This window comes from Tuber melanosporum, assembly GCF_000151645.1.
Source record: "Tuber melanosporum whole genome shotgun sequence assembly, scaffold_176, strain Mel28".
Classification (NCBI taxonomy): Eukaryota; Fungi; Ascomycota; class Pezizomycetes; order Pezizales; family Tuberaceae; genus Tuber; species Tuber melanosporum.
This window is the reverse complement of record NW_003298837.1, coordinates 174,991-194,134: the sequence shown is the minus strand read 5'-3', so window position 1 is coordinate 194,134 and position 19,144 is coordinate 174,991. Positions and strand designations below refer to the sequence as shown.

Sequence of the window (19,144 nt, the reverse complement as noted above, 5' to 3'; positions counted from 1 at the left end):
GTCCGTGATCTAGGTTGCATACAAGTAGACCATTTTGTGGTCTCGGTGGATGACCTAGGGGTAGTCTACGCTCTACATTGCCCAGCTGGTTCCCTTAGCTCTAGCTCCACTGTCAGTACGCATGGAGCCCACCGCCCATGGAATCTGTTATTCATTTGAATGAACAAATTTCCCATCGAATCCCAACGCACCATACTCGAGCACGGTACAGTAGCTGCCAGTTGCTAAGTCTCAGTGCTGTACCGGTACCGGTACTCGAGCAGCGTACTTCAGCTATTCGGGTAACATGCTTGCATACCGGCACAGCTATCCGCACCACTTTGACTGTATCTTCCCGTAGTGCGTTACCTGATCAATTCCCTTAACTTACCGGGTCAATGGTCGATGGTCTTCTGAGAGAGATACAACAGGCTGGAAATACCGCAAGCTGATCACACGAAATCTTGATCCGGGCATCTGTGCATTATCAATATCAAGAAGGTGGAAGGAAGCAAAATGAGGAAAAGAGAGAAGAAAAAAGACGCAGCAGTTTTTCAGGACTTCTTTCTTCGGGAGTCACGATTCCTCTCACGTCACCCTGCTTCTCCCGCAGCAGCTGAGCTTCACCATTCGTCGAGCTCTCTTTCCATCCCCCAGTAATAACGTGGGTTAATATTAGCTTTCTAAGTGTCAGGAGCTCCCACAATAGCTACAAGCTAAGCCTTTGGAGGGAAAGAAAGGGGAAAAATGTCCCTCCTTGGTCATCATGACCATTTTGTATATGGTAATTGAGGCTCTGTAAAATAATGATACCGGTAACTGTATAAAGAAAGAGATATCAGTGTGGGTATTCACTTTACTATTCCCCGCCGAGCTCCGCCCCTCCTGTAGTTTTAGAAATTCCAAAGCTGCGACAGATGCTGGCATTGGCCGTAGTGGCAAGTATCAGCCCCTGAATGGATTTCGCTTCCCACGGAGCTACAATTCCCTCTCTCCCCTTCTCTCTTTTGTGACCAATTCTACAGACACTCTTGTGACTACTGTATGATACATAATTTACCGTTAAAGATTCAAACCATCGGACCAACGAGCTTTGTTTTCCTCCCCACATTTTCCCAACGCGCCTCAGCCTACGTACGCCACACCACCGCGTCGCTGTTTTCGGAGGTAACCGCCACCGCATCGGCCCGATAGAGAAAGCAACCGCTGCGAAAACCTTCCCCCAACCAAGGAACAACCTGCATTCCCCGGAAAACTACGCACAGCAACGAATATGGGGACGGAGGTCGAGTACGATGAGTTTGGGTTACCGGTTGTGAGGCTAAAGGTTTCAACCCCACCTCCGCCCTCATCTCCATCTGCTCTGCTAGTGGAAGGGAAGGGGAAGGGGGAGGAGAAGGTCGGCGAGCCACGGACCGAGGAGGTCGAGCCAACTGGATCGGAACAGGAGAAATCCACAGTTTCAACAGACGCAGACTCAACCATATCACCGGCTACAAACACACTAGCGTCACAGAATGTAGCTACGGATGTAGCCCCTCCAATGGCGCCAAAAGAAAGTGCGAATAAAACAGGGCTGGCAAACGAGGCGGCGGCAGCAGTGGTGGTCAAGGATCAAGTTGTAAGACCTTCTGCTGATATCCCTCAAGCAGATAGGGAGTGGAATGAGAAGAAAATGTTTTCGGAAGACCCCGCCGACCCCTCGAGCACCGTTGGGACTGGGGGTCCGGTATCAGAATGGTCACACCAGCAAATTGTGCGAAGGGAGGAAGAGAAGGACAAAGACAGGGGGGGGGCAGAAGAGGAAGACGATGGTTGGCAGGAAATGCCCGCTATCGCCTCACACGACCTCTACGATGACGAAGGACGGTTAATAGCCAAAGAGGCTCAGGATTCTGAGGATGAGGGGGAGAAGAGTGCGTCGAAGGGGTACACCAGGGTCTACGATGACGAAGATGCTCAGTCCGCTACTTCTATGGATGAGAATACGAGTTACTTGTTCAAAGAGACAGAGGATGACGAAGCTTCAAGGAACCCGTTAAGTCAGATGCAGGCTACAAAGGAATTGCTCACGGAGGGACAGAGAATCGCCTATGTCGGCGTGTGCAAGTTGGCCATGGAGCGGATGGTCACCGATCAGGGGAAGTTGAAAGGAAAAGGACGAAGCGTGAAGAAAGAGCTGCAGCTTTCAGCGGAAAGCCTGAAGATGTGGAGCCAAAAGATGATGGTTAGGTTGTACATGCATATGGATATCTCGTCTGCTGGTCCGATCACCTTTGTTCCCTTTTTATGTTTTTCGGTGATGTTCTAGTCCCTGGCCGCTGACTGTGTGCAGAACAAGTTATGATTGAACAGTTGGCGGAGCACGGCGTCATACCTGCAGACCTCACGTCTGCTCTTGCAAAGAATTCTCGAGTCGAGAATCCCATTGCTTCCTCCGCCTCATCCTTCGCTTCGCCGAGATCTTCTGTGGCGCCTCCTGGCTACTCCTCTCCCATATCTAGTCCTCCACCGTACGAAGAGGCCGACGATGGTGATGACGACACCCAGCCAGGCGTCAAGAACCCAACTGAGATATCTAACTCTAAAACCCTAGATATTGACATTCGGTGGACGGTCCTTTGTGACCTTTTCCTTGTCCTTATAGCCGATTCTGTATATGATGCCCGTTCCCGCGTTTTACTAGAAAAGGTTGGGGAGATGTTAGGAGTCCCCTGGTTGGATATATATAAATTTGAGAAGCGAGTGACAGATGCCTTAGAAATCCAAGAGTCAGCTCAACAGAATTGGAGCGAGGAAGAGCACATGGAGAATCGTAGGAAGGCAGCAAGAAACAAGAGGTTCATGATGATGGGCCTGGCAACTATCGGCGGTGGTCTGGTCATTGGATTGAGCGGTGGGCTTTTAGCCCCCGTAATCGGTGCCGGCTTGGCAGCTGGGTTCACGACGATAGGTGTCGGTGGTACTGGGGCGTTCCTAGCAGGAGCTGGAGGGACGGCTCTTATTGCAAGCAGTGCAGTTGCTAGCGGTAGCGTGATTGGTGCAAAGGCGAGTTACAATCGAACTAAAAGCGTTGGTATCTTTGAGTACAGGCCACTCCATAATGCGAAGAGAGTTAACTTGATTATCACGGTCTCAGGGTGAGTCTTTGTTAACGAGAACAACATGATGGTTCAAGAAGACTGATAGAAGGGATAGATGGATGAACGGCTCCGAAGACGACGTGAGACTGCCATATTCAACCGTTGACCCTGTCATGGGTGATATTTTCTCGATTCTTTGGGAACCGGAGATGTTGCGATCTATGGGTCAGACAATCAATATCCTTGCAACTGAGGTTTGTTCCCCGGGTTTCACAATCTAGAACTATATCTGATATCCCGTAGGTCCTGACCCAGTCACTGCAACAAGTTCTGGGGAGCACCATCTTGGTCGCCCTCATGGCTTCTTTGCAATTGCCCGTCGTTCTTACCAAACTCTCCTACCTACTCGACAATCCCTGGAGCGTGTCACTTGACAGAGCCAACGCTGCGGGGTTAATTCTCGCTGATTCGTTGATTCACCGAAATCTCGGTGTGCGTCCTGTAACTCTTGTAGGTTACTCTCTTGGTGCACGGGTGATCTATTCCTGTTTGAGAGAACTACAAAGGCACCACGCCTACGGTCTGGTGCAAAATGTTTACTTGTTTGGATCACCAGTGGTAGTGAAGCAAGATGAGTACGCAAAGGCGCTGTCTGTAGTTTCAGGGAGGTTTGTCAACGGGTTCGCCAGAAATGATTGGATTTTGGGATATCTTTTCCGCGCGACAAGCGGCGGTATTGGCCGTGTAGCTGGGTTGGCGCCCGTTGATAATATTGTTGGGGTAGAGAACGTAGATGTTACGGAGTTGGTGAACGGGCACATGGCATATAGGCAGGCAATTCCGAAACTCTTGAGACACGTGGGGTGGATTGTTGTGTCAGACGAGTTTACAGAAATACAAGATCCGGCAGGTCTACCTATCGTTCCGACAGGCACAATTTACTAATTTGTGTGAAACTTTAGGATCCCGATAGGCACCGCGAAAGGCAACGAGAGCTAATTGAGGAACTTGAGGGGGCCCGGAAAGAGCTTGAGAAACAACAAAAGAAGCCCCGCTTTTCTTTCTTTGGCAGGGGCAAGGATGCCGCCAAAAAGAAAGACTGGGAGACATACGATGAAGTCAAGCCTGCCAACGATCCTGGAATGGAAAAAGACCGAGTTGATCCAAATGACCCAAATACCGGCATCAAAGATGACAATGTAATCTTCGATGTCGACGCCATCAGAGCAGAGCTCGCAAAGGTAGGCCAAGACGAAATTCAACCCAGAGAACTAAACTCCACACTTCCACCCCTCAAAGCCGACACATCACTTCTGAATTCACCAATGCAAGCCAACCTCCGTCATACCAAAAGCTTTGACCACCGCTCCTCATCATTATATGGCATGTCCTCAATCTCTGAGAACAATGCCAGCCTCCCATCTCTTCAGAACGGCCACCACCAGCCAACACCACTCGGCGATAAAAACAACCGCACCTACAACTCGGACTCCGAAGATGAATTCGGGAACCCACGTACCGGTGAGATTCAGATGACTTTTGATGCTCCATCAGCATCACCTCGAAACATCGCCTTATTTCATAGGCCCGAGATTAGAACCAGTGTTACCATGCCCACCACCACTAATGAAAGGAATGTGTGGGCGGATGACGATGACGATTTCGGTGAGGAGAAGGAGATGACTATGACTTTTGCTTAGAGGTTAGAGGTGGGAAGAGAAGGGGGATTGTTTTGTATTTCATTCATTCTTTCTCACCTTCTCTAATGTTGATATGGTTTGTATTGTAGCGTGCATGCATTTATACCGGTGCGATTGTGCTTCCTTAATACCGTGGTGGAAATAGAGGAAGGAATGGAATGGGGGGGGTGCTGCTCGGGGTAAGGGGACCGAAGGGTGAGATTGTCGTGGAAGCATACCAATTGTCTCAAAGGCGTTTAATTGGAGAATTATTGTCGTGCTTATCTGTCAGGGGGATATGGGTGTAGAGATATACACTTGATAGTTGGAGCAGACAAACGTTGTGGGTGGGGTCAAGTGATTTTGTCATAAATAATTACTCAGCGGTGTTGAGCGGGAGGTGCAGATATGAAGTCCAGGCATGCAGTGCAGTGGGGTGAGCTGTTTCTGATCCATACGTATGATAGGTGGTCGGTCAGTTCACAGCACTTAACTTAGGCCTCGGTGCCGCGATACATGGACTTCCTATCCCGCGACTTGGGATTAACCCCCACCTCGCAATATCAGTAATTTATGCTCTAAGTTAGATGGCGGGTAAATGCACTGCACGTTGGTCGTTGGGGGAGGGGGTGTTGAAGATCACGGGTGGTGCATCGTTTTTACGTTGGGGAGAATTGGCATATCATGGAATTTTGTACACGGTAAGCTATAAGTCAACTGTTTATCGGTAAATAACTGTTTGCTTTTGACTATCTGTGATGGAGTGGCCTTTATGTACCCCTGCGGTTGGTTGTCGTGGCGCCGGGGGGTGGATCGTTATTTCATGATGCTGTCGTGCTACGGATAGTATGATGTGGTATCGAAAGGTCACGCACGTCCTGGGCTTGGGAGCTTGTGGGGGCGTACCTGCATGTTCTGGGGTGTTTTGTGCAGACTCAACAATTATTGTCGAAGCTTTCTCAAAAAAAAGCTGCTATTGCATAAGTTACTTAGACCTAGGCAGAAGGGCTAAATTTTAATGGTGGTATGCGATAGCAGTTCCTTTTTTTTTTTTTTTTTTTTTTTTTTCAAAAAAAAAAAAAAAAACTTCGACAATGCGAGTGAAAGGATGTTGATGCTACAGAACATTTGCTGTCGGGTATGATATATAAACCCGGGAAGCGAAATCATGACAACGTCAATCCGTCATGGTTCCCGCTGCCTCGCCTCCCTCCTTAACCCGGTACTGCACCCTACCGGTATCTATCATGGCAAGAATAGATGGCATAGGGTTAGGGTTAGCTGTGATGGCCAGCAATAAATGTTTTATTGGCATCATAATATTATCATAGGCAGCGGATGGCATATGTACCGTTATCGGCTTCATTGAGGCCATGTTTCTGGAGAGAGTCCTTGCACTTCTATTATCACTGAATGCAGGTTTAAAAAAAAAAGGGGGGAGGAGGAAGAAGTGTGCGGGGGGGACCAGCAACGGTAATGCAGGTACAGTACTGTACAGTACTGTACACAACAGCCTGCCCTACGAGTTTTTGGAATGTGGTGGCCTCTCGTTTGGTATGATGCTGTCTGTCGAGAAGTCTGGATTCGATGCCGGTACTGTACTCGAGTACAAAGTTACCGGGAGTGGTCTGCTGTTGAGTTGTTGAGCCGCGAAAAGGTCTGTGCGTTTTTTGTGGTAAAAAATAAAAAATAAAAAAAGGAAAACATCAAGCCAAAGCCCTCCCCGTCAATATGATACAAACGGGTTTTTTTCTTCTTCTTCTTCACTAGTGGAACATATGACATGATAACTATTGTTTGACGATACCAGTAGAAGAGAATCTTCATTCTGAATGTCTAAGGAAGGTTTTTTTTTTGTTTTGTTTAGTTTTGTTTGAACCCTTCCTACCAGTTTGTTTCACCCGTGTTTACGAGTACTGTGCAGGGGCAAGGGGAAGGAACCATGACGCTGGGGCCCCTCTGGCGGACGAGGAAAGGAGCAAAAAAGACGGCAGGGTAATACTGTAAACTTGCTTTCTACTTCTGATCTTGACCTTTTCCCACGAGGATACCCCCCCGTCACACCATTCCCTCTTACAGGGCATATCACTCTCTCGTTGCTACTGCCCTGCATAAAGCAGCGCAAAAGCTTGATCGTGCATGGGAGGCAAATACTGGTACACACTCTTGGGGGCCATTTCGTGCCCTTTTTTCCTTGTTTATGGGAGCGAGCGAGCCTCTGGGGTATTATTAGTAAGTGTCCGAGTAGAAAATATTTACGGGCGGAAGGAGTGAGTGTTCGGAGGTCGGAAGGGAAGCAGGGTAGAGAGCTTCACGAACATTCTACTCCGGACAGGTCAATTCGACCGCACTTTTCCTCTTTACTTTCCTCCAGCTCTTTCTGGTCGTCTAGTCTCACAAGTACACAAAGCCTTATCCCCTCCCCCCTTCCACTGAGACTTTCGTTCGTTCTAGGATTCTCTACTCGTACATCCACTCCAGCATCCCAAGTCCAAATTCAACTGGATAGATAACCAGGTGTTGCATCCATCCATCTCGTCATCAACCAATCAGATCTATCCACCTCCTGATTCTTCGTCCGAAATAAGGAAATAAGGAATTAAAAATAAAATAAAAAATTAGGCATAGGGAAAGAGAGAGAGCTAGTTTCCAAAGTCAGGATTAGGCCCACTCTACCAACCCCTGACAATCGGTATAAACGAAAGGAGGATGACTACTCCATCGGCTCCCTCGAAACGCCTTGGTCTGGCTCTGGCTCGTCCCCGCCCATCTCTCGCAAACACTCCAGCTTTCTCAAACAATAACTTCAACAGCAATAGAGAAGCGACAATTCCAAATAACCTACCCTCCCTTGAAAAATCTCCCCTCCTCTCACCAAGTACGATGCTGGCCCGAAAAGCCTCCCTCAACCAGCTCACCCAGAACTCGCTGGCATCTATTCCTGATGGTACGGTAGGCTATGGATTGGGGAGCCCTACAAGATCCACCCGGGATGACTATCGGGGTCGATCAACCCCCATCGGAGCTGACGTCGAGGTCGGTGACGCCGTCAATACTCCTGGTGGAATGCATGGAACTGTCAAATTTATCGGAAATGTTAAAGGAAAGGCTGGAATATTTGTCGGAGTGGAGCTGGATCCGGACATATCTGGAAGGGGCAAGAATGATGGCGCAGTCGACGGGTGGGTGCTTCACTTCATTTTCACCTCATTTGTTTGTTTTTGTATTCGCTATGGGTAGCGAGGCTCTCGATTAGAAACTTGTTTTTTTTTTTTTGAGTACAGTACCGTGGGAGGCATACACTCTGGCCATCCTTTGTCCAGTGATCGTTTCCGCTGGCTTGTTTCAGTTGTCGAAGAATCGTCGTTTCCCCAGCAGTCCGTTTCTAAGCTCTGTTTTTTTTTTTTCTTTTTTTCTTTTCACTGCTATGAAGTGGTCAAAGTCGTCCATGGGATCAACTAACTCAATATATGAGAATGATAGAGTTCGCTACTTTACCACTGCTCAGCCAAACTCCGGTATCTTCGTCCCGCTAGCACGAACTACGAAACGGCATTCAGCCTCATCCTCAAATCCCCCACCGACACCCACACTTCTGAGCCTACCTTCGCCTGTAGGACCTTCACAGCTGACACCTCCGACACCTTCGAGAAATCGCTCGGAGTCTCCTGCACATCGCTTCGCAAATGGAATTGGGAAAGCTCCAAGTACCCGGCCGTCATTGCCAAGACCTGAGAGTCCTATGCGAAGAGGGACTCCCGGCCCTGGCTCAAGACCTGGCCTACATCCACCAGTAACACCTAGAAATGTTTCTTCAGCTGCCGGAGGCAGATTTGGCGCTCCTAGTCCTACACCGGGGAAATTGAGTTATGGTGGCCGAGCAAGAGCCAGCAGTATTGCTTCAACGGTGGATGGAAGGCCGGGTACATCGGGGGGCGGTGCTCCACCGCTAAGGCTTGCACAAACACCCAATGCGCGTGCTCCATATTCGTTGGGGTCGAAACAGCCCAAGAGCAATATGGGATTGAGTCAGGTGATGAGGGCAGGGAGTTCAATGGGTATGAGAAGCATCAGTTCCCTCGATCGGCATATGGAGGAGCACCATGAGACATCGCCAATAGACTCGGGAATTGCCATGAGCAGGGCGGATGATTTAGATAATTCCGGGGCTACCTCGGCGCTGGAATCTAAGCTAGCGGAGAAGGATGAACAGCTAAAGGAGCAAGCGGCAGCATTGCTGGAGATGGAAGCATCATTAACAGAGTTGCAATCTCTCGTTCAGAATGCCTCCTCTCCGCAGATGTCACATTTTACTTCTCCGACTATCTCCATCAGGTCGGGTGCTTTTGAGGATGCGGATGCTACTCAGTTGAGGGCTTTGCTTCGGGAAAAGAATGAAAAGATTCAGCTTCTTACAGCGGAGTTTGATGCACATAGAGCGGACTTCAGATCGACTATCGATACTCTGGAGCTCGCCAGCACGGAAACAGAGAGGGTATATGAAAAACGAGTTGATGACCTTACGGCAGAGATTCGGGAGCTACAGGAGAGAAATGATGATGTAGAGAGTGTGGCACGTCAGTTGAAGCAATTAGAAGAGTTGGTCGCGGAGTTAGAAGAGGGGCTAGAGGACGCCAGGAGAGGAGAGGCGGAGGCTCGAGGGGAGGTGGAATTCTTGAGAGGGGAGGTAGAGAGGAGCAGAGAAGAGCTCCGAAGAGAGAAGGAAAAGAATGCTGCTGCCGTGGCAAACGCTGCCGTTGGGAAGATGATGCGCTCCAATAACGATGAGGTTGAGAAGAGGGACGATGAGATTAGGGGTTTGAAGGCCATTATTCACTCTCTGAGCCGGGATACGATATCCGCTGACGATGGTACGAACGATGGTCACTCACACCTTGACGGAGTCGGTGTGGCGGGGAAGTTGGGGGACAATGGAGAGGTAGAGGAGCTGGCTAGGGAGCGCATGTCGCGAGAGAAGTTGGAGAAGGAGGTTGGAGAGTTGGAGTCATTGATCGAAAGACGTGCTGCTAGGGAGGAGGAACTTGAGAAAGAGATTGAACTTCTCAAGAAGCGCAAGGAAACCCGCAGCAGCACCACTAATAACTCTGAGAAAACTGTCACAGGTTGGGCTGGTCGGGAGCGGAGAGATAGTGGTAGAGACTCCCGAGCAACCATTGGAAGCTGGAGAAGCAAGCACCAGCCGACATCCTCTGCAGCATCCTCTTTGTTGCAACAGCCTGCTCCTGCACCTGAGTCGTCCTTGCTCACCGATGATTTCAGTATGACTGGCAGCGGCGGCCTCACTCCCATCACTGCTGAGGATTCTGAATCTGCCGACGGCAGCGTTCTTTGGTGCGAGATCTGTGAGACAGCAGGTCACGACATCCTCACCTGTACCAACATGTTCGGCTCCGCAGCCGGGGGCCCGGCATCTGCTGGGCCAGAGGGCGAGAAAACCGCTGCTGCCGCTGCTGCGGAGGAAGCCGAAGGGGATGAGAGGTCCCTGCATGTAACATCGCCGATCATGGAACGGGGTGCCAGCTCTAGCTCTGCATTTCCCGAGTCCTCGACAGATGACGATGCAGACTTTAAGAGCGCTATTTCGGAAAAGAAGAAGAGCGTTCATCTTCCACCCCCACCGCCAATGGTGGACGGCAGCTTTGGGCCTATAGCTGGAAGGGAAACCGGTGTTATTAATATGAACAAGTGGTGTGCTTTGTGCGAGAGAGACGGTCATGAAAGCGTTGATTGCCCTCTCGAGACTGATTTCTAAGTTTACAATGGGACTACTACTGCCTTCTATGAATGCTTGTTGCTGTCTTTTAGCCATTCATGCGTTGTCCCTTTTCGTTGAGAATATCATTGGGAGTTTGTTTCCATTTCTTCCTTCTCGTCTTTTCTCTCTCTTCTAACATTACCCTTCTTCAAACCAACGTACCGGTTCATCATCATACCTTAAGGATTCGTAGGAAGTGGTCGTATGATTTATTACCGATACCCGAGTTCAACATTTCTTGTAACCTTTTTTCATCTTCTCTCTCTCTCTTTTTTTTACTCTTTCCTCATACTACTTTACCTTTTGCTCTTAGGGGCCCAATATGCAGTGTTTAATTTGATGAATCTAGGGGTAGCATGTGGAAAATACTTTAAAAGAGCATTTATAAGTATCAATTACAAACGTTTGTGAAGTAGGTTTTCCTTTTTTTCGGCAGCATATCACATAGCGGTTCTGAACTTTTCTTTTTCTTTTTCTTTTTTTCTTACAGGGGAAGGGGAAACGGATTAGTGAAGAGGAAGGTGAAGAAGTGGAAAAATATATCCTACTTTCCTGGATGAAGGATATAAGGCTTTTTCTCTATTTCTCTCCCCTTCGGGGGATGTAGTGGCATTTCTATGATAGAGTGGAATATATTATTGTATCGGACTATGGGAAAATAGAGAGGGTTTCGTCAGATTCTGATATTTTATGCATGGTAGTCCGCAGCTTAAGTTGGGTTACAATCAAGAAAGAGGCGCACTGAATGAGATTCGCTGGCCTGATCTACTGGGATCTCCCGAGATGCCCGGCAGCGGCAACAACGTGGGCAACCCTGCACTTTTTCTGCCACAGGAATGATGAATGTGATTTTCACCCCGCTCCCAACTCTACTCTTACTTCACCCCATCGTCTTCTACTAAGCAGCCACCAACACCACCACCGCCTCCACAAAATACATACCACGGTGAAGATGGCAGAAACTTTCGAGCCATTGAGCAACGACCTTATTCTTCGGGCCGCTAGAGGTAGGTCCTTCCGATTCTTCTATCATACAAAGTCCCTTGGAGAATAGCCAACTTTAAACAGGAGAACCCGTCGAACGACCCCCAATGTGGGTAATGCGTCAAGGTCCTCCTCCCTCCCCCCTCCTCTCGAACCCAAATTAACACACTCTAGCCGGTCGCTACCTCCCAGAATACAACCAGGTGAAAGGGGGCCGTGACTTCTTCTCGGTATGCCGCGACCCAGAGCTTGCGAGTACAATAACCCTACAACCAATCCTCCGCTATGCAAACCTGATCGACGCGGCCATAATCTTCTCGGACATCCTCGTGATCCCACAAGCGATGGGTATGACAGTAGAAATGCTCGAGGCGAAGGGGCCACACTTCCCGAATCCATTGCGCAAGCCAGAAGACCTCTCGCAGCTCAAGCCGGAAGTCGATGTTCGTGCGGAGCTCGCCTACGTCTTCGACGCCATCCGCCTGACACGGCGAAAACTCGCGGGGCGGGTTCCACTGATTGGCTTTGTCGGCGCACCCTGGACCCTGATGAGTTACATGGTGGAGGGCGGGGGTAGCAAGACATTCATGTTTGTCAAGACCTGGATCTTCAAACACCCCTCCGCTACGCATTCCCTGCTGGCCAGGATCACCGACGTCTGTGTCGACTTCTTGGCGTACCAGGTCCTGGCTGGCGCACAGATGTTGCAAGTCTTTGACTCCTGGGCCGGGGAGTTATCGCCGCATGACTTCCGCACCTTCTCACTCCCGTACATACGCCAGATATCCGTGCGGGTGCCCGCGCGAGTCAGGGAACTTGGAGGCGAGCCCGTCCCCATGACTATCTTCGCCAAGGGCGCTTGGTACGCTCTCGACGAACTGTGCGAGTCCGGGTACCAGGTCGTCGGCCTCGACTGGACGCACGATCCTGAAAGTGCCGTTGCCATTGCGAACGGCCGTGTGACGCTGCAAGGGAATATGGATCCCAACGTTTTATATGGTGGCCGTGAGGCAATCACCCGGACTGTCGAGAGGATTGCCAAGGGGTTTGGTGGGGGGAGGAGAGGTTGGATCGTCAATCTTGGTCACGGTATCACGCCGCTCGTCGACCCGGAGGATTTGAGGTGGTTTTTCGAGGAGACAAGAAGGGTTACCGGAGCCAGCGAGTAACCTCTTTCGCGGATCGCCGGGGATAATTGAAACATAAATTTACGAGGGGGGGGGCGGTGGAGGTGGGGCTTCAAAAGTTTCTTTTCTCCTCTTTTCTTTTTTTATTCCACTCGAGTATTCTACTCTCGATACTGGCACAATAACACTTTCTGTGCGCTAAGGTAAAAGTGAAGCTCCTGCTCGTAGAGCCTTAAATGGTACAACGGCTCTTCCATAATTTACATTGCTTGTGGGGTGTGTGCTCGGAATACTTCTCGTGACCTCTAAGCACTGAGTGGTGACACTGGTTTCTGGGGATATTTGATTTACGAGCGGCACTTGTAGCTGTCGGTATATAATTCTTCTATCGTTAGGCTGCCAGAGCCTGGAGGAGAGCGATTGCCGTTTTGCCACTGGCGGCTATAAGCTCGGGGACAGAGCTTTTGATCTTGGCGAGTACGGGCGCTCGAGTATTGTCGAATCACATTGATCATAGCCGATGCCAGAAAAAACTCACCAATCATACATGTAATACCGGCATCTTCTCAGACCCACTCCACGCCAGGTGCGGAAAAAGAAAAAATAAGGAAAAGAAAAATAACACTCCACTTTTTCTTGAACCACAGTAATACGCTCCTGGACCAACTGGTATCCTACATTTTTCGTGCCCCACCAGACTCCACTTCCACCTCCAGCTCCACCATTCATCCCCTCCGCCTTCAAACAGCACAATACCGTATGGTTTGGTTAGTACACAACCACGCCACGTACGTTGCAACCGCGACAGGCGGCCCCACCCACCCACACCCGATTTCCTAAACCCCCCCCCCACCTATGCACATGTCAAGACCCACACAACGAGTGAGATCCTATGAACGCTCTCTACTCCGCGGACCCACCTACCCACTACGCTTGACTATCCCCAAGAAATACCACCACCACCGTTCCTCTTCCTCACTCGATCACTACTGCCACTCCGACCCACGCAGCCCCCACACCTGCCGACTAACCCCGCGTCCGCTCCCGCGTTTTTCAACAGTCCGACAACGCCCATACGTCCAGAGCGCGAAGCCCAATGCAGTGGCGTACTCCCTGTATTATCCCTTGGATTTACGGCTATGCCAGGGGAGCGCCTGAGCAATAAGTCGACCAATTCCGGTCTCGTGTATGTAGCGGCGTAGTGCAATGGTGTTTCTCCGGCCCGGGTGCGGATACTTGGATCTGCGCCTGCGGAGAGGAGGAGATGCGGGATCTCGGGCGTTGTGTAGTGGATCGCAGAGAGGTGGAGGGGTGTGCGGCCGTTATGGTCTTGCATGTTGATCACCCCGTTTCCATCGTCGCAGACGGCTGCGGCACTGGTAGTGGTCTTGGGGGTGTGGTTTAGGAAAAGTTTGATTGTGGGAATATTATTCCAGGAGACGGATAACGCTAACGGAGTGCTTCCGGAAAAGTCTTGGAGGGTAGGATTGGCGTTGTGGGATAATAGGAATTGGCACATCCTCGAAGAGCGAAGAGTAGCGGCGATGTGCAGTGTTGTTTCGCCGAATGTGCTGCGGGAGTTGAGGGTTAGCGGGGTGTTTTCTAAGAGGGTTTCAATGGCAGAATAATTTTCTGAGTGCACGGCTTGGTGCAATGAGGTCCAGCCATGGAGGGAGTCCTTCAGGTTCGCGTTAGCACCCTTTGAGAGAAGGGTTTTAAGGAGGGTTGTGTTCCCACTTATGATGGCGTGGTGAGGGGTCGTTGCGCAGGTGTAAGTGAGGTTGTGGTTTATTATTAGGTTGGGGCCTTTTTGCAGAACGTAGTTCATCACACTATCATGGCCTTGTAGTCAGTGATCTGAATTTGAGCACACTGAGATGTCCTGCGGTGGGAGATATAAACACCTATCTAAAGGTCCGTAGAGAGGACTTCCATCCTCCTCCCGAATGCTAAAACCCCGTCCATTCTTCAAAAGATACCGCACCGCCTTCTCATCTCTATAGGCTGCCGCCAGAGATAGCGCCAAAACGGCATGCCTCTCACTGCAAGAATGCCGCAGTAGCGATTCCCGAGCCAAGTTGAAGAATAGCCAGTTCGTCCTAGCGAACGCACTCAAAGACGCAGCCGGCAAGTCCCGTGTAATTAATAGGAGTACTTCATTCGGACACTGTAAAAGTGACATCGCTAAAGAATAATAATTTGTAAAACGAAACACTAATAAAATTTATCGTGAATCGAACCTCCGTCGTGCTCTAGCGGGTATGATAAGAAGAAAACACCTGGTTGAGAGGGGTGCAAGGGCAGGCGGCAGATTTTATATGCCTACTACCAAAATCAGTCATCACAGCATCCTACAGACCCACTCTCCTCAATCAGCACGCAACCAAAAACAATGCACGGCCAGTCCAACCCACCGGTACCGTACTCGAGTAGAAGGGAAGGAAGAAGAAAAATGACGTTCATACCAGTCCGACGGGTCCTACTAAATTTTGAGCCAACTTCTGCGTAAGGCTAGCGCACCCCACCCGACTGCAGGAACGCCAAACAGATTCGATGGGAGGAAAAAAGAAAAAAAGTTAATTCTGTCTCTCTTGCCCCACTCCACCTGTCCGCACCTAATAGTTCCTTACTTGATCTCCCCCCGCTCTCGCGGTGTGTGTGTCTCACCTACCGGAAGGAGTATACCAAATTCAGTTTTTTCGGCAGGTGAGCTTACGTCTGCTTCCTGGTCGAGTTCGAGTGATCGTGCGTGATTGGCAGTGGAGAGAGGTTTTTCGAGGTTATGCTTGAGGCGTTGGATGTGACTTGTGGAGGAGGAGGAGGATCTTAGAAAGTGGCCCCTAGGCATTGATATTGGAGAATTTATCTATGCTCGGCGAGACTGTTTGATTGCATGAGGGGCCTATTGAATGCATCACATGTTAGTTTCGTTCTCGTCTGATGGGTGAAGATACAGCTCGTGAATGCGTGATACGCGCTTTCCTTTCGTTTGACGTGAGAAAGCATGGAAGATGGGGGTAGGAGTGTGTGCAATAAGGGAGAGTTATCCACAGGTTATCGGAGGAGTGTGGGAGAGTGAAGTGTATCGCTTCGGGGACAGAATCTCCCAGCTGGTGTAGAAATGGGGATGAGTGGGGATCGTAGATGGTGTATGTGTACGGCACTTGTATTAGGGATTATAAAAATGTCGAGCCGGCGAAAATCTCAGAACTAAGTTTAAGGGGTTTCTTATCTTCCCGTGAATCACAAAAAGAGAATAAGGCGACCTGGATTCCGTCAAATGCTTATTGCACCACAACATGTGCTGTATATATATCTTCCCTGTTCCCTACACCGACCGCATACCAAGCCATAAATACTCCATTAAGACTCAAAACAACAAAGCATGAAATACGGCACCCATTTCAAATCCATCCTCCTGCAGTTCCGCTCCTCCTGCTTCTTCTTCTCTACCGGTATTCATACAACATCTTTCGGAAGCACCTACATGCGACCCACCCGGCTCTTATCCTTCAATCCTATCCAGTAAATTCAAGAAATGTCATAAGCCTTGCATATCCACTGCACTATCTAAAACCAAGATCACATGCCAAGCAAGAAAAAATGGGTCCGGGTCACAACCGGACAACTGTCCGTACCCTAACCTAAAACATCACATACACTCCTCCTCCTCCTCCTCCTCCTCTCTCTGGTAGCCCAACAGAACCCGAGTAACATCAAACAAGTATTCCCGAGAGCCAGCCACCCCCACTCCGGTTCGTGCGATGTGGAGGATGATTTGCATGCAGCATAGAAACTTATTAGAAGACTCACGACGAACCTTAACACGTAACGACAACCGCGCAGCAAGAAGGACCGTTATTGGTTCTGGGAGGGCACTGAACCAGTATAGGCTACCGCATTATAAACTTCGTTATTATCGGGCCATGAGTTTTGGATTAATGAGTAATGCTTGGAGGTTGAGAGAAGGGAGTTTGCTGATCGAGGGCGTAAGTCTTTGCCGAGAGAGAGCCCAGGTTTGGGATTGGAATGGGCGGATGAACCTGTGCGGCATGGTGTGATCTGATTGTGTAGATTTCCGGGTTTTGGCTATATAGATCTTGAATGGTCAGATTTGGCACAATCGATTACCGCAGTTTGTCGGACGGGTACGGGCCGGAGCAGGCTTTCGTCGGCTTCGCTTGTGCCCCGGAGCTGGCTTGTGAATGGAGTTCCGAGTTTGGAATGGGAAGAGGGACTGAGCGTTAGTTGTGGGTTGCAAGGTGGTTCCATGGGTCCCGCGGAGGGGAAGAAAGGGAAAGGAGAGTGGAGTATCATAATATCATACTCGTACCATACAGCTTTGTTTTGACAGTACAGTACATGGGAAGGTCCAAGGGCCGATGGAAAGGGTATTGTAGGTCCAGGGACCCGAGAAAACTTTACTCCAAAATATTTCCGGCCTTCGGTTGGCGGCACCAATGCCATCGCAAATCACTAAATGCATCTTCACAAACAATCACTCTGTCTTCTGCCCTGCCCTTCTTGAAACACCCTGAACCACAGCCAAACTCAAACTTCACATATGATACTAAGTCCCCCTTTGGTATCATATCTCAACACTAGCTCCCTCTATCCCACCCCTCCCCCCCGCGGACCCCCACCATCACCTCCCCACAACACAACAACAACAGATCGACACAAAACAAAACACAACACAAACACCAATCCCCTTACGGCGGCAAAGGGAACTACCGTAAACATGTCGGACCAACAGTTTGCCACTGCTACTGGCGCTGCCCCACCACAGCCGCCGACCCCACGAACCCCTATTAGTCCCGCCACACCCGAATCTCTGTCTGTCACTACTCCCCTCTCGCCAACCCCACTATCAACCCTCTCCAAAGCATTCACAAATCTGGAGCTCGAAATAGCTCACCACGAAAACACCCTCTACAACATCCAAACCACCCTCACCACCCTCCTCCCTGTGACCCAACAAACAACCCTGAATATCCTTAGCTCGATCGAAAACGCCGCGGAAGACCTCTGGTTGCTGAAACAGCAATACGAGCGTGCGAATGTAGCACTCCTACGTCTTCGTCTCGACGAAATTCGCCCAAACAACAGCAGCAGCAACAACAGCAATGGCGAGCACAACAATAATGATGAGGAATTAGACCAGATAAGCAAGATCGCCGAGATGATCTCCAAGAGCCTGAGGTGGGCCGAGGAGTTCAGAAAGGAGCTTGGAAGAAGGACCGACGCGGTTTACTTCGCCGCCGGGGACTTGGAAGGTATCGAGGTTGGTGATGCAGATGGGGAGTTGGAGGTTGTTAGAAGTGGGTGGGGTGGACTGGGGGTTGTTTGTGCGGATGGTGTTGCCGCGGTGGGGCGATTGTGGGATGATGGGAGAATTGATGAGACGGCAGATGACGATTTTTGGGATACCGGGGAGAATACTGCCAATATGATCTAAGCAGACCCACAGACCCGCAGGAGTAGGTGAGTCCCATGTGCGGACTAGTCTACCCGCATTTTATTATCTTTTTCATTGTTTTATATTCTCTTCTTTTCTTTAAATTACACATTTTAATATCACCCGGGTCAATCTCCACTTTCTAGACCAGTTTTTATAGAGCTTTCTAATAGCAATGGTAACGACAATAATAATGCTAATAACAATACCAATAACAATAACTAAAATACCCATATCTCAAAACGTAATTTTTAAAAAATAGGTCTCACTATGATACATCAATTACCGGTATTTCTCCCCAAACTCTCGACACCCCCCAAGAATCACATACCCTCACTCGATACCACACAACCACATCTTCCAAATCCAGCAAGCCAGAATAATACCCTCCTCCCCCATACCGCGTCCATCATCAAGCAACGGAGTTACGAGCAACGACTCTCACCAGTATGTACGATATATCATACCCATCCCAGAAAGAAGAAAAAATCCCCAAGTCCTCCAGACCGCCCAAAGTTACCACCGCACTGGGATAATACTCACTTACTCACATACTCACATGTAGTTGTTTCACTCGTACCAACCAAGAATAGAATAGAAGCTAATTCTTGGTGTTTCAAGAGTCACCAATCACGTTCATCATGACTCAGAACCCACCGATGCCTATCCTCCCCCAAATCGGAATTTCTTTTCAGACCTTTTTGCTTTGCTTTTGCTCCGGATGTGTTGTGGCGGTATGTAGTTTAATGTTGCTCGTGGTGGGGTTGTACCGTATTACAAGTACGAGTTGAGTGGGTGGGTCGTAGCGGGGCAATTTACGCATGCATCACAAGTTTAAGCTTTGGTGCTGTGCGGTGTTTCTGGTGGAGTGGAGGCGCTTTGGGGGGGGTAGGTAGGTAGGTAGGTAGTTAGGGTGGTAGGGAAGCGAGTTGAGATTTGTGCGTGGCGGGTGAGCGGTGGAGAAATTGCTATGATAGAAGGGTTGGAAGTTTGCTTGCTTGCTTTGCCTGGAAGGGGGGATGGGATGGGATGTAACTTATAGATAGGTTATAAGAGTG

At 49.6% G+C, this 19,144-nt stretch overlaps 3 protein-coding genes; all 3 read left to right on the top strand.

Annotated features, from left to right (window-relative positions):
• Positions 1-1,252: 1,252 nt before the first annotated feature.
• On the top strand, positions 1,253-5,007 carry GSTUM_00003547001 (uncharacterized protein; the record flags this gene model as incomplete). XM_002837137.2 has 6 exons in its annotated part: positions 1,253-2,243; positions 2,315-2,394; positions 2,530-3,119; positions 3,178-3,316; positions 3,366-3,983; positions 4,025-5,007. 6 exons carry the CDS (start codon positions 1,253-1,255, stop codon positions 4,760-4,762), a joined length of 3,156 nt encoding a protein of 1,051 aa, XP_002837183.1. The 3' UTR covers positions 4,763-5,007.
• A 2,617-nt stretch (positions 5,008-7,624) lies between these two features.
• On the top strand, positions 7,625-10,514 carry GSTUM_00003546001 (uncharacterized protein; the record flags this gene model as incomplete). Its single annotated transcript, XM_002837136.1, has 2 exons — positions 7,625-7,923; positions 8,225-10,514. The coding sequence occupies 2 exons, from the start codon at positions 7,625-7,627 to the stop codon at positions 10,512-10,514; spliced, it is 2,589 nt and encodes an 862-aa protein (XP_002837182.1).
• A 955-nt stretch (positions 10,515-11,469) lies between these two features.
• Positions 11,470-12,724, top strand: GSTUM_00003545001 (uncharacterized protein; the record flags this gene model as incomplete). XM_002837135.2 has 3 exons in its annotated part: positions 11,470-11,524; positions 11,586-11,627; positions 11,676-12,724. 3 exons carry the CDS (start codon positions 11,470-11,472, stop codon positions 12,668-12,670), a joined length of 1,092 nt encoding a protein of 363 aa, XP_002837181.1. The 3' UTR covers positions 12,671-12,724.
• Positions 12,725-19,144: the final 6,420 nt, after the last annotated feature.